The 13554-nt window shown below is 46.3% G+C and overlaps 1 protein-coding gene across 1 annotated transcript in view; it reads left to right on the plus strand.

Annotated features, from left to right (window-relative positions):
* FSTL4 (follistatin like 4) overlaps positions 1-13554 on the plus strand; it is a 486914-nt gene that overhangs the window by 448333 nt on the left and 25027 nt on the right. The window contains exons 9-11 of the mRNA XM_003405014.3: positions 8585-8746; positions 9113-9247; positions 10205-10231. Of these exons, the coding sequence (XP_003405062.1) occupies positions 8585-8746; positions 9113-9247; positions 10205-10231 (324 nt within the window). The remainder of the gene's footprint in view (positions 1-8584; positions 8747-9112; positions 9248-10204; positions 10232-13554) is intronic.

Genomic DNA, 13554 nt, shown 5'->3' on the forward strand with positions numbered 1-13554 from the left:
TGCAAACCAGAGCTGGCAGCACCTCTGTGCAAAGGCTGAAGAGAGCAAATCTGGAGCCAGAGAGACCTGGACTCAAGCCTGGTGCTCATTCACCCTTGACATGCAGTCTTGGGCAAGTAAATAAGCTCTCTGTAAAAATGGGAGTAACAAAAGTACCTCCCGCCTTATAGGCCTAGTGAGATGTGATATGCGTAAAACGCTTAGAAAAATGCCTGGCCAAGGATGTCATTCAAACTCCAAGGTCGGGCAGACATGGGGGAGATGTTGGCTTTGTCTCAAGCCATACTTAACTGTATTTGGCTGACACAGATGGGCCAAGCTGGTGACCACTCAGAGAGCCTCTAGCCCATTATACAGATGGGAAAGTCAAGACCTAGAGAAACTTGCCAAGCCAAGAAAAAGACACAGGTTTCTGCTTCCTGGAGCTGCCCCACTCCCTGGCTCCCTGGTGGTTGGGGCAGGAACCCATATACAGATCAGGCCACCATCTTCTGCGGCTTCTCCACCCAAGACTCTATTGCCACCTGGTCACCAAAAGGGGACCCTTCCAGGTGGCTGCTACTTCCCCAAAATTATTAGTATAAGTATTCCATAGACCAGGCCTCCCAGATATGAGGCCCAAACACTGACATGATTTATAACTTCGTACAAACCCCCCACATTGCTTTCATAGAAAGGAGCAGCACTTCAGACATAAGTGATTAATCCATTAAATTAAAAACACCCTCGACCTCCCCACAGTTCAGACAAGCAGCAATTCATTCCCAATAATCTCCCAAATCTGTTTATTACTTCCGCTTAGTACTTTTGTTACTGTACCTCTTACTTAAGGACACATTTATGCTGCCTTTCACCTGGGGAATGATCAACGTTGCCCAAAGAAAGTGGGCCTTTGCGTTACATACTCAAATGTTTTCACCTGAAGGTTTTGCAAATCTAAAAGAAAATGAATGTGTTTACCCAGGATATATTAATGTCAAGTGATTTTTAGTGTGCAGATTAACACAAAAGGAAGAGGGAAGACGGGGGCCCAAGAAAACCAGTTGAGTCTTAGCCATGTTGCTGGTAGAAAGCTATGACCCCCCACCCCACCCCCAAAAAGACCCTGGCCCCCACCAGGAGACCAGTTGCTATACAGTCAATTCCAGCTCATGGTGAGCCCACGGGTTGCAGAGTTGAACTGAGCTCCATAGGGTTTTCAAGGCTGCAGCTTTTCCGAAGCAGATCACCCAGCCTTTCTTCCAAGGCAGCTCGCGTGGGTTTGCACCACCAGCCTTTAGGTCAAGTACACTGTTTGCACCACCCGGGGACTCCAGATGCTTTCTCAGTTTCTCACCAAAGACGGTGCAGAACTTGCTCTGAAGGGGCCACGGGCACTGGAAACTTCAGAGACACAGCAGGAAATGCCTCCCTGCCCAGGGTTCTCGCCCTGCTCCCATCCTGCTAGGGACCTCAAGCCTGAATAGCAGGAGGCTGGATTCAGAGGCACAGGCAGGAGCCCCAGCTTCTGGCTGTAGTGAAGAGGGGCTGGGCAGGTGCATGGCCAGGTGCTCCCTGAGAGCCTGGAGCCTTGCCCACCCAACCGCAGGCTCAAGTGGGGACTCATCCTCATCACACCTGAGGACAGTTTGGTCCCATAGCACAGGGTGAGCTCCACCCAACTGATGGGGTAATATTTTTTTAACATCTTTGTGCCAGTTTTTTCCTCATCAAGTTTACCACTGAATGATTTTTACACAGCCCAATGTGACTCTCCTTAACCCCCAACCTGGTGGCAGGTCAGGGCAAGATGGGTTTCTTGACAGATCTTCTTGGCACCTAAGGACTTGCCCCCTACATCACAACCTCCTTTGTGCAGGGCACTGATCTGGGAAGACCCAGAGCCCTCTGGCCCCACTCTAGTCCAGAGTCCCTAGAACCATCTGCAGGACCCCCTTTCATTGCTACTGGTCTGGTTGTGCTTGTTCAACCTCCTCTGCACCAACCACTCAGGAAAAATAAGAGAGGAGGCCTGACCTACTGGTTGCCACTCTTGTCCCCAGGTCCAAAATCCTGAACATAGCTCATGGCCACACTCACATTCATGTATACACATACATCTGCACACAGGCACCTCCAAACCTCATTTCTTCCCACCCTGCCACTCATCCCACAGTCCGACCACAATGAACTTCTCTCAGTTACCCCAACACATCTGTCCTCTTGACCCTCAGCCAGCACTGATTCTTCCTTCTGCTGGGATTGCTCCCCACCCCTCTTTGCTGGCCAACTCCACCTCATCCTTCAAGTCTCCGGTTTAATCATCACTTCAACAAATATTTACTGAGTTTCTTCTACATGCCAAGCAGGGGGTTAAGCACTGAAAACACCAGTGAACAGACAATCCCTGCCATCATGGAGCATGTCAAAGGGTGAAAAGTACTAAGGAAAAAAATAAAGACCAGAAGATGAATAAGATGAGTCAGGTAAAAGGTGGAGTTTTTAGAGAAGGTGGCAAGAGAAGGCCTCACTGAGAAGGTGACATTTGTGAAAAGGAGGTGAGGAAGTCAAAGATGGGCTCCAAAAGGTTTTGGTCTGAACAAAGAGAAGAGTTGTCCTTTATTGACATGAGAAAGAGGGTAGGAGGAGCAAGTTTGGGGAAGAAAGATCAGAGATCATTTGGGACATGTTAATTGTGACCTGTTGCCAGAACATCCAAGTAGAGATGTCAGGCAGGCATTGGGTGTCTATGTTTGGAGTTTAGGGAAAAGGGTTGAGCTGGAGATACAAATTCCAGATGCATCATAGAGAGGATGGTATTTAAAGTCAATAGGCTGGTAGATTAGTTCACAAAGAATGAGTGCAGCTAGAGAATGCCCCTGACCAACCATGCCTGGGAGAAGAGAAGAAACCAGCAAAGAAGACCAAGAAGAGGAAGAAAACTAAGAATATGGTTTTTGAAGCCAAGGCAGACAGTATTTCAAGGATAGAAGGGTCAGCTGGGTCAAATGCTGCAGGTAGATCAGGTAACATGAGAATAGAGAATTGACCACTAGGGTGGGATCCGCATATGGAAGTCACTATGACCTGCAGAAGGGCAGTTTCAATGAGGGGAGGGGTGAAGCCTGATTGAAGTTGGTTCAAGAGAGAATGAGGGAAACTAGAGCCATAAGTGTGGACAACTCATCAGGCTAGGTCTTAGTTATCTAGTGCTGCTGTAACAAAAATACCACAAGCGGATGGCCTTAACAAACCGAAATTTACTTTCTCACAGCCTAGTTGGCTAGAAGTCCAAATTCAGGGTGCCAGCTCCAGGGGGAGGCTTTCTCTTTAGGCTCTGGAGAAAGGTCCTTGTCACCAATCTTCTTCTGGTCTAGAAGCTTTTCAGCATGGGGACCCCAGGTTCAAAGGACACGTGCTCCTGGCTCTTCTTGTTTGGTGGTAATTAGGTCCCCCTGTCTCTCTGCTTGCTTCTCTCTTATATATCAAAAGAGATTGACTTAAGACACACCTAATCTTGTAGATTGAGCCCTGCCTCATTAACATCATAGAGGTAGGATTTACAACACGTAGAAAATCAGATGACAAAATGGTGGACAATCACAGGATACTGGGAATCATGGCCTAGCCAAGTTGACACTTATTTTGGGGAGAGACACAATTCAATCCATAGCAGGGTATTTTTAAGGAGAAATATGGGGCAGAGTAGGGTAAAGAAGTCAGGGTAAAGAGAGGGCTTTTTTATTTCAAAATGGGAGAAATACAAGCATTTTATGGGCTGATGGGACAGTTCCAGTAGAAATGGGGAAAGTGGTGCAGGAGTAAGAAAGATGTTTTCCATGAGGCATGAGGGGATGGAATCTAGGAATGAGGTTAGCATGACATGAGATTTAAAATTAGGCATTTCTAATGGTCTGGGAGTGGCAATGGAGAATGAGGAAGACACCTGCCCCACCTCCCGACCCAGCAGTACAAGAGAAAAAAAGACTACCACATGACAGGCTGCAGGAGAAGCAGCGTCCTCAGGAGAAAGGTTTCCATCTACATGAGAAGGTGAAAGAGCATTTCATAGGAGAGTAGCCTGAGGTGAGAGGAGATCTTGCCAATGACAGAACATGCATTCCAGAACACACAATAGGAGATTTTGGAGTAAGGGATGGCCCAGAAGCCTACACTCCTTGTAGAGATGAACATGAACAGGGATAAAGGGCATGATGAGAGTAGCCCTGATGATCCCAAATTAGAGAGTTGAAGCAAGACTAGGGAGAGGGGGTGTTGGGAAGTGGAGCATGCAGATTTCTGAGGCTGCCTCTTTAGTCCTGCAGATGGAGGGATGGAGGTCAGGGGAGGAGTGGCCTTACCCCTAGGAGCAGCTCCCCCTGATGTCTGCTCCTGGAGAACCCAGGGCCAGCAGAGAGTGCGTCTTACTCTCAGCATTTGTGAGCAGCCTTTTGATCGCTGTTGTGGAGACCCAGGTGCCTTGCATTTAGTCGATGCTCGTATAATTTTAAGCGAATGAATTGTACCATATCCTGGACTTTTAGTCTGGCTTCATCTTCTTCTGGAATAGTGCCATGCAGTACGTTTCATAGTTAGCCTTGAGTTGGTCTGAGAGAGCTTCCCAATCAGGTCTGACTCCTGACTCAGGGTGTCACTTGGGAACTTGTTAGAAATGCAAATTCTCCGCCCCCATCCCAGACCTATTGAATTAGAACCTCAGGGGGTAGAACCCAGCAATGTGGTTTAATGAGCCCCCCAGGTGATTCAGATACTCACTCGAATTTGAAAACATTATGGGTCCACAGGATTCCTGTCAACGTTCATGGTTGAGGCACAGGCCATCCTCCAAGGAAGGTGCTGGCCACTAGTCATTTCGCCGAGGAAGCCAGGCCATAAACCACGAATTTAGAGGCCAACCATGTTTCTTGAGTTTCCAATTCCCGGGACAAACCCTCCGTCAATGAAAGGGCAGGTAACACAGGAGTCTGGAACGTTAGCATTTCCTTTGCGAGGTGGGTGGAGAATGTGGATCCTCCTCACTATTCTGATAATGGAAGTCTTCCCGGGTGCCCCTTTCTGGTATCACTCATCACACTTGCAGTTAATTGTTTAATCACCTTCCCCCCAGGCAGAAAACTTCATGAGGGAAGGGACTGAGGCTACCATATTCAATGCTGGGTCTATAATGCCTAACACTTGGTTGAACCCAGACCCTACACTTGGTTGACATTTAATAAACGTTGGCTGCATGATACTGAATTGACAGAGCTTTGTAAAATCAATCAAGACATTAATGTGGTGCCAGACTCAGAGACTGGAACTCCCTCAGCCCTTCCACGCCTCTCCCTCTCTCACCCACCTACCTTCCGCCCTCTTCTGTCCTGAGGTTTTTACCATACTCACCATCCTAGCTTTGCAACATTTCTGAGAAGTTTCCTTTCAGAAAGTTGTATATGAAGAGAGTAAAATACACTGTGGTATCGTAATACTTTGTAATACCTGGTATGGCAAAATGATAGTCATCATTCTCATTTTTCAAAATTTCCTCAGCTGTTCTTGTACATTTTTTCTTCTAGAGGAATTTCAGAATTGTTTTTGTCAAGACCCACCAATTGATTTTTTTTGGAATTGGATTAAATGTATGGTTTAATTTGGAGTATATTGTTTCTTTATAAAATTAAGTCTTCCTATCCAAGAATATATCTTTCAATTATTCAAGTTTTTTTTTTTTTTTTTTTTAATGTCAATGAAATTTTATGGTTTTCTTCATGTCATGATCAACTTGATGGCAGTGGGTTTGGTTTTTTGGTTTATATTTCTTCTCTGGTCACTGCTGGTGTATAAAAAAAAAGGAAGCTATAAATTTACTGTAAAAAAAAAATTTACTGTACTCACTTATTAATCCATGCTACTTTTTGGTTCATTACATGGAGGATACCAAGTAAAATATCATTTTTCTCCATCTTTCTAATATTTGTAACTCATTTCTTGCCTTCCATTGACAACATCCACTGTAATATTGAGAGTCTGATTTGCCTCTTTTCCTTTTGCCTGACATAATGTTTCACCATTCTTAAAAGAAAGTGCTGTTTCTTCTTTTTATAGAGACATTCTTCAATGTAGGAAGAAAATACATTCTATTCCTATTTTATTAAGAGGTTATATTTTTTTTCCCAAGAAATGGATTTCAAATCTTTTTCAAAGGCCCTTTCAGTGTCTAGCAAGAGAATCAATTTTTTCTCCTTTGACTGCCTTTGACTTTAGATATGATTAATTATAGATTTCCCAATATTTAACCATTGAAACATATTATACTCGGTCACAGTATATTCTTTCAATACCATGCTAGATTTGATTTGCTAATATTTTACTTAGGACTTGGGTATATCTCGTCCTAATGAGTTTTTTTTTTTTTTTTAATGAGATAGGTCTGTAGTGGTCTTCTTTATGCTCTCTTTCTCAGGTTTTGATCTACAGATTATATTAATTCCATAATTTGGAATATCTTCTCTGTTCTAGGCTCTAGGAATTATCCACTCCGTAAACGTTTTTTAAATGTATGAAAGAACTGTCTATAAAACTAGACTGGTGTCTTTTGAATTTTTAAGAATTTTTAGAATCTTCCCTTCTTTATTCAGTGTTGCAAATTTTAACTGTCCTTTCAGAGGACCCATTTTGCTGAAATTGCCATATTTATTAACAGGATTAAATAGAGTCATTTCAGATTTTTTAATCCCATCTGTTTTTTCTGTTTTTTTCATTGATCAAACTTTCCAGAAATTCGACTTTTATTGGTTTTTACAAACAGCTCACTCTTAGATTTATTTATCAATTCTACTGTTTTGAGGGGCTTTCTAACTGATTCATTTCTGCGATCTCTATTGATTCTTTCCCCCAATTTCTTTAGGTTTACTTTGTGGTTGCTAGGTAGGCTTGTATAAATAATACATTGATCCAGCAAGAGCCCAAGTTTAAACCTCCCCCCCACCTCCACTCCCCCCTTTCCAGCCCTAGCCATGCCCACTCTGGAACCCGGGGTGCTCTATCACCTTCCCCAACTCCCCACTGCCCAGTGCTCCTAGGCCCCAAGTTCCATCTCTGTGTTCTTAAATTATAGCCTCCCCGGGACAAAAGTCTACCATTTGTTCAACTTGAACCTTGTTCCACCCTCCACCAAAAAAAGTGTAGCGGCGTTTCCTAAATAAGTTAGTATTTCTTTCCTCTGAACTAAGAAGGGGTTAGAGAAGAGAGATATGCTCTCACGTTCTAAGCAGCCTTCCAGAGGTACTTCAGCTAGCACGCCAATTACCTCCTCTGTCCTCAGTGGCCTGATCATAACAAGGCCCCTCTGTCACACCCCGGGACTCTCCAGGAGAACTGTGAACAAATAGAAAGTGGAAAAACCTTCCCCTAAAGTACTGGGATGCTTATTTTATCAGACAACAAGAACTTCCAGATAACCTTAGGAAAGTGGTGCACTTCAACTTTCCAGTGTCTGTTTTTATTTTACTTGATTTAATCTCCAAATATCTTTACCATAACTTCTCACAAATGCTTTTTCGAAGTATGTAGAGTAAAATGTATGAATAAATTGTTGTTAGTTACCATCGACTCAGTTCCGACCCATGGTGACCCCATATGTGTCAGGGTAGAACCATAGGGTTTTCAATGTCTGATGTTTCGAAGTAGATCACCAGACCTTTCGTCTGAGGTGCCTCTGGGTGGACTTGAACCTCCAACCTTTTGGTTAGCAGCTGAGCACTTTAACCGTTACACCACGCAGGGACTCCCTTATGAATAAGAGACATCAATGCCATTGAAATTGATCATTATTTTTCTGAGACCAGAGACAGGAATAGGAGGGTCCTCCTGGACAGGCCTTACTTCTTCCGGGCCCCTCCCCCTCAGCCACCCTGTGTGAGAAAGATCGGAGCTCTGTGGAGGGAGCAGAAGCCGGGCCCACCCAGGCTCACCTGGTGGGTCTGCCAGGCCACACCCTCGGTGCCAAACCTGACCACTAGGGACCACAGCTGGGTCACTCTAAAGCCAAAGAGGGCATGCCTAGCCTTTCTTCCATGTTCCCAGGGGTAGGAGGTGGAGAAATACAAGTGGCCTGGTGGAAAATCAATGGACGTGCCAGGAGCAGTGATGTAACTAGTAGCCCTGCCAGTCAGTGCCCATAAGTGCTTTGTTGAGTACTTCCTGCAAGAAATTAAGCCCCTGTCCAATGGCTTTCCGATAACAAAAATAATGTATCTGAATTTTATTCATTCAGAAATAAATTTCAGTGGCTGTTGCTCTTTACATGTAGCAGCTGAACAGTATTAAATATTTGGATGTCTTTCTGATCATATTTAGAATAATGATGAAAGCCATAAATTACGCCTTCATGAAAGCCTGACGTGTTTATTTATGGCCTGCAATCCATTTTATAGCCCTTTCTTTTAGAGCTTGAGTTGCCAAACAGGATCATTCTAAGCTGGGTAAGAAGAGAACTCCAGAGTCCTCTCTCAGGTTCACCCATCAGGAGCAGGGTCTCGGGTTGAACCTCAGGCCCGAGGTCAGGTGAGGCCCTCCACTTACCAGCGCTGACTGTCACCCGCAGTGCCGCCTGTTATCCGCGTCTACCCGGAGACCCAGGCACAGGAGCCCGGGGTGGCAGCCAGCCTGAGATGCCACGCAGAGGGCATTCCCATGCCCAGAATCACTTGGCTGAAGAACGGCATGAATGTCTCAACCCAGATGTCTAAACAGCTCTCTCTTTTAGGTAAGAACTGCCCTTGGCGCCCTTCGTGATAGTTCCATCAGGCTCCAGCTGATACTCTTTCCCCAAGAATGGAAATGAAAGGCATAATTCATTTCCAAGTCAGACACATCGGGAGTGAACAAGTGTCCCCTCAAATTTTTCTGGTATCTGGGCTCACACAGGTCTCACAGGACTTCTGAGAGCAATGATGAGAAGCTGTCAATCAGGTCCAGGTCACACTCAGTTCATTTCTGCTATGCCAGGGATATTGGCTTCCCTGATATTTTTTAATCCCTGTGTTTCCACAAGGCCCATGAAGCGAATGGGTAGGAAAGTGGCTGGGGTCTGTGGCCAGGCAGGCCACCCTGAGCGCTGTCCTTTCTGCAGCCAATGGAAGTGAACTCCACATCGGCAGCGTTCGGTATGAAGACACCGGGGCATACACCTGCATTGCCAAAAATGAGGTGGGTGTGGATGAAGATATTTCCTCACTCTTCATTGAAGACTCGGCTCGAAAGACCCGTGAGTCCACTCTTTAAGTTCTTCATCAAGTGGTTAGGTGGGTGTTGAGTAGCAAGGGGGGGGCACTGACTGACCAGGGTCACAGCTGCCGATCTTGAACCCCCGAAGACAGGGGTAGACCCCATATCTTTCTGTGCACAAAGCTCTGGGGACAGAGGGCACCCAGGGGTGAGCAGACCTCCCTGGAAATTTAGAGTGCTCTGACAACATACACAAGGCAAACTCTATGGGCAGCAGACAGACAGGACCACAAGGACTATCCCATCCCCAGCCTGTCTCATACTTACTCTCTGGCCTAAGCCTCTGCCCCTCACCCGCAAAATCCCTCATTCAGTCCCCCCACCAGGCACTGCCATCCCGCAATGGCCCCTGCATGCATGTACAACCATTGGGCATGCACTGGCCTCTACCCCAGGGATCAGAGCCCACCTGTGTGCTAAGTGTGCTCTTCCTATAGTCCCTGCTCTGCAAATGGGCCTGCAGGTGTGATTTCACAGACACGGTTCTTGGTCACAATCCTTTTCCCTTGGTCAAAGACTGCAAGCTAAGTCTTTATCATCAAAGGGAGATAATCAGAAGTATTTCTGAGGGTCTTCCAAGGGGTAGAATTCTAGTGGAAAAATCAGTTCTCCTATAATCCAGGAAATCTGGGAGAGATGTTGCTCATTCTTTATCACCAATCAAATGTGGGAATCCATTAGGTTTTGTGATCCTAGGGTCTGATCTCAAAGATCCATCAGGTATCAAAAGGATCTCAAGACCTGGAAGCATGTTTATCTCCAGAGTTCCCTTCCCCCAAGTATTATTTCTGGGCAGTGAGTGGAGCCAATTCTGTAAATGATGAACTAGGTACCAGTGTGTTCATAAGCTGAATCACTACAGTGAAGGTTTTGACATTGCTTTCTTCTCTCCTTCCCTCAATCATGTTCCCGCGTTCCCAATTCTCCACCGCCACAGTTGCAAACATTCTGTGGCGAGAGGAAGGTACCCAGCTTAATTGTTCTATGTTGTGCTTGTGATCACATGTGTTTGTGGTTCCAAAAGGGCCATCCTTCCATGAGCCTCCCTCAGCTTGTCCAGACACCAAGCAGTACCATATGGGGGGCCCACTGTGCCACGTCACCTCTGGATGGGGAGGGGAGGTCAATGCCAAACTGAAATGGCACACATATGGAGTCAGATCCAAAATCTAGTGGTGTCTCTAACGGCAGATGTAAAAATGGAAAGTTTCAATTTAAAGCTGCCTGTAGTTTCCAGCTGAAGTAGACCATTCGGCAGAGATTGCCAGCCAGATCTGGGCCTTAAACATTTTTTCAAACAAAATCCAAAAAACTCACTACTGTTAAGTCGGTTCCGACTCATAGCAACCTCAGAGAGTTTCCGAGGCTGTGAATCTCTACGGAAGCAGACTGCCACATCTTTCTCCAGCAGAGCTGCTGGTGGTTTCGAACCACCACCCTTAAATTAGCAGCAGATCACTTTAACCATTTGGCTACCTGGTATCGATGTTAGGTTTAGCACGTTGTTCGTTTTGCACTGGTAAAAAACAAAAGACGTTGCAGATCCCCTTGAGGGGAGCTGTACCTTAAGGGTACTTTGAGGAAATGCTGAAGAAAAAAGCTACCGTGGTATCTGTACAATTCCATTTTGAGCTGTGTAGATTTTAAGGTATGTATTTTAATGATCAATCTTTAGCTAATTAGGTGAATCAGTACTGCCATCTCTGCAAGTCAGAAGTGGTTTAGTCCTGACAATTTCATTTGGGTCCACCTATACTTTGGAAAGACAGCGCACACCTATGGGAGCTGCTTCCAGAGCCTGAGTCCCTGCTGGGGGCACGTGTGCATGCTGGGCCCCTTTCCTCATCTGTGAGCCTGCAACCAGAGAAGCCAAACCACCTTAAAGTCACATGTTCTCTAGTTTGGGAGGCAAAGCTGGAGAATGAGAAGCAACAGAATGCATTATGCAATTTTAGGGTTCAGTACAAAATCTCCCTCTTTAAAAACCAGTGTTTTTCCTACCTGATTTTTCTCAAGAACTGTGTGTGGTGTTCCCTACAGCCTAGCACACACATGCAAACATGTAATCAGAACAATCTCCTGAGTGTCAGGCACAAAAGCTGAAACAGGGAGTGAAGTAAGGCAGAGGCCAGAAAATGAGGAATTGCTGCCAAAGGGCTCTAGGGGTCCTGGGACGAACAAGTCAGAGCAACAGTTGGTGATCACAGGCCCTCGCTCATGCCTGGGGCTGCCTGAACCACCACGCACCTGAAGAGCTTTTGCTTCATGTCTTTATGAGGTTTGGTTTTTCTAAGGTGAGGTTACTGCAACAAGGGCTACAGTTTCGAAAGTGGAGAATTACAAAGAATGCGGGGAGGCCTTGTGGAGTGCGGAGCAGGCACAGAGGCCCAAAAGCCCCCTGGCTGGCGCTGTGCTAATAATGTTGGACAGTTAGGTGGTGAACCAATTCTGCTAGGATACTGAGAAAACCAGTGGATGCCTATACCCTGTGCTGCTGAAACCCGAGGCCCAGAGACAGAGCGACACTGGCCTCAGAGCACTGGCAAATCTCAGTAGGAGAAAAGAGATGATGAGAGTAGACAAAAGCAAAGAAAGCTTCTCACAGCCCTCAGCAGAGGCTAAACTCAGACAGAACCTTCCAGGGGGCCTCCTACGAAGTCAATTATTTGTTGGATGAGTATTTGTTGAGCATCCAGTTCCAGTGCCCACTGTGGGCAAGGTACTGTGCTCAGCCTGTAATATAGCACCAGCTACCAACCCCATGTGGATTCTATTAAGTCTTCAATCTTATGTTGGCTCTTCCAGCTATCGATTTCCCAGGAAGCCCAAGGAAGCAGCTCCTGAGGTCTGTGGTTTACAGTGACTGATCCATTACCAACCCCATGTGGATTCTATTAAGTCTTCAATCTTATGTTGGCTCTTCCAGCTATCGATTTCCCAGGAAGCCCAAGGAAGCAGCTCCTGAGGTCTGTGGTTTACAGGGACTGATCCACTCTGGCCCCTAGGTTTGACTGAAAGAAGTTTGCCAGGTGAGAGAGTATGGAAGAGAAGGTCCTGCTGTGGGCGAGACAGATGGGGTCAGAGCAAAGTCATGCTATGTCACCTGCTCCAAACCCCCAGATGCTGTGGGAACAGAGAGCAGGCACTGCAGGTTGCCAGCTTCACCAGGCTGTCCAGCATACCTGCACTCCCATGGGGCTCGCAGTCCTCCCTGGAGTTGCCATCCCCGAGAGGCTGACCTCAAGCTAGAGCCACCTGCCCAGAGCCACTCGCAGCACAAACCTGGAGCAGCAGGGCTGTATCACAGTCAAGGACCTCAAGCCACCCCAGAGGCCACACTCGCTGAGGTCTCCCTGTTGCCAAGGGCCCGAGGCCCAGAAAACTGCCTGCAGAGCTGTTGGGAGGAAGTGCAACTGTTTTCCTGGCTTATCGTTTTCTAACTCACTAAAAACTTAACCCAGATGGGCAATGAAACCACTGTACTGGTTTTTTCAGCGTGAGAAGAAAGAGGGAGTTCATTGTATATTTAATTTTCTTAAAATTTATGGAAGCCTTTTAAATGTTCTAGCTTTAAAATGGAGGGAAGAAGGAAGAAAGGGGAGAGAGAATGAGAACTTCAGCCCTTAGTTATCTGTGTGCCATGTTTACCTTTTATGGAGAGACAGAGTGACGGGACAGAGCCCAGGAGCAAGGGTTTGGAATCCAACCCCAGTTTTAGTACAAAAGCAGGTGGCCTCAACCAAGCCCCTTCCTCTCCTCGGACCTCCATTTTTCTTTAAAATAAGGAGGCTGAACTAGCTGGCCCCTAAGGCCCCTCCTCTGATAGTCTGAGGTAGATCTTCTGCCCAGACAGCCATGGTCCTCAGCCTGGGTGGGAGCAGACAGATGGGTATGACCAAGGCGTGGTCTATGTCCGCCTGGCACAGGGCTGCCACAAAAAATGGGGCAGGACTGAAGTATGAGCTAGCTGTCAAGAAGGAGGAGTTAGCCAGCCCAGACTGGCCAGGACAAAAGAGTACCAGCCACAGGATTCTTTAAAAAACCAGTTGCTGGACTAAACTAAAAGCAAAGAAGTTTCCTGAATACAACTGAATGCTTCGAAGGCCAGAGTAGCAGGGTCTGGAGATCATAGTTTCAGGGAATATCTAGGTCAACTGGCATAACAAAATGTATTAAGACAACATTCTGCATCCCACTTTGGTCAGTGACATCTGGGGTCTTCAACGTTAGCAAGCAGCCATCTAAGATGCATCAATTGGTCCCAACCCACCTGGAGCAAAGGAGAAT

This window comes from Loxodonta africana, chromosome 2, assembly GCF_030014295.1.
Source record: "Loxodonta africana isolate mLoxAfr1 chromosome 2, mLoxAfr1.hap2, whole genome shotgun sequence".
Taxonomy (NCBI): domain Eukaryota; kingdom Metazoa; phylum Chordata; class Mammalia; order Proboscidea; family Elephantidae; genus Loxodonta; species Loxodonta africana.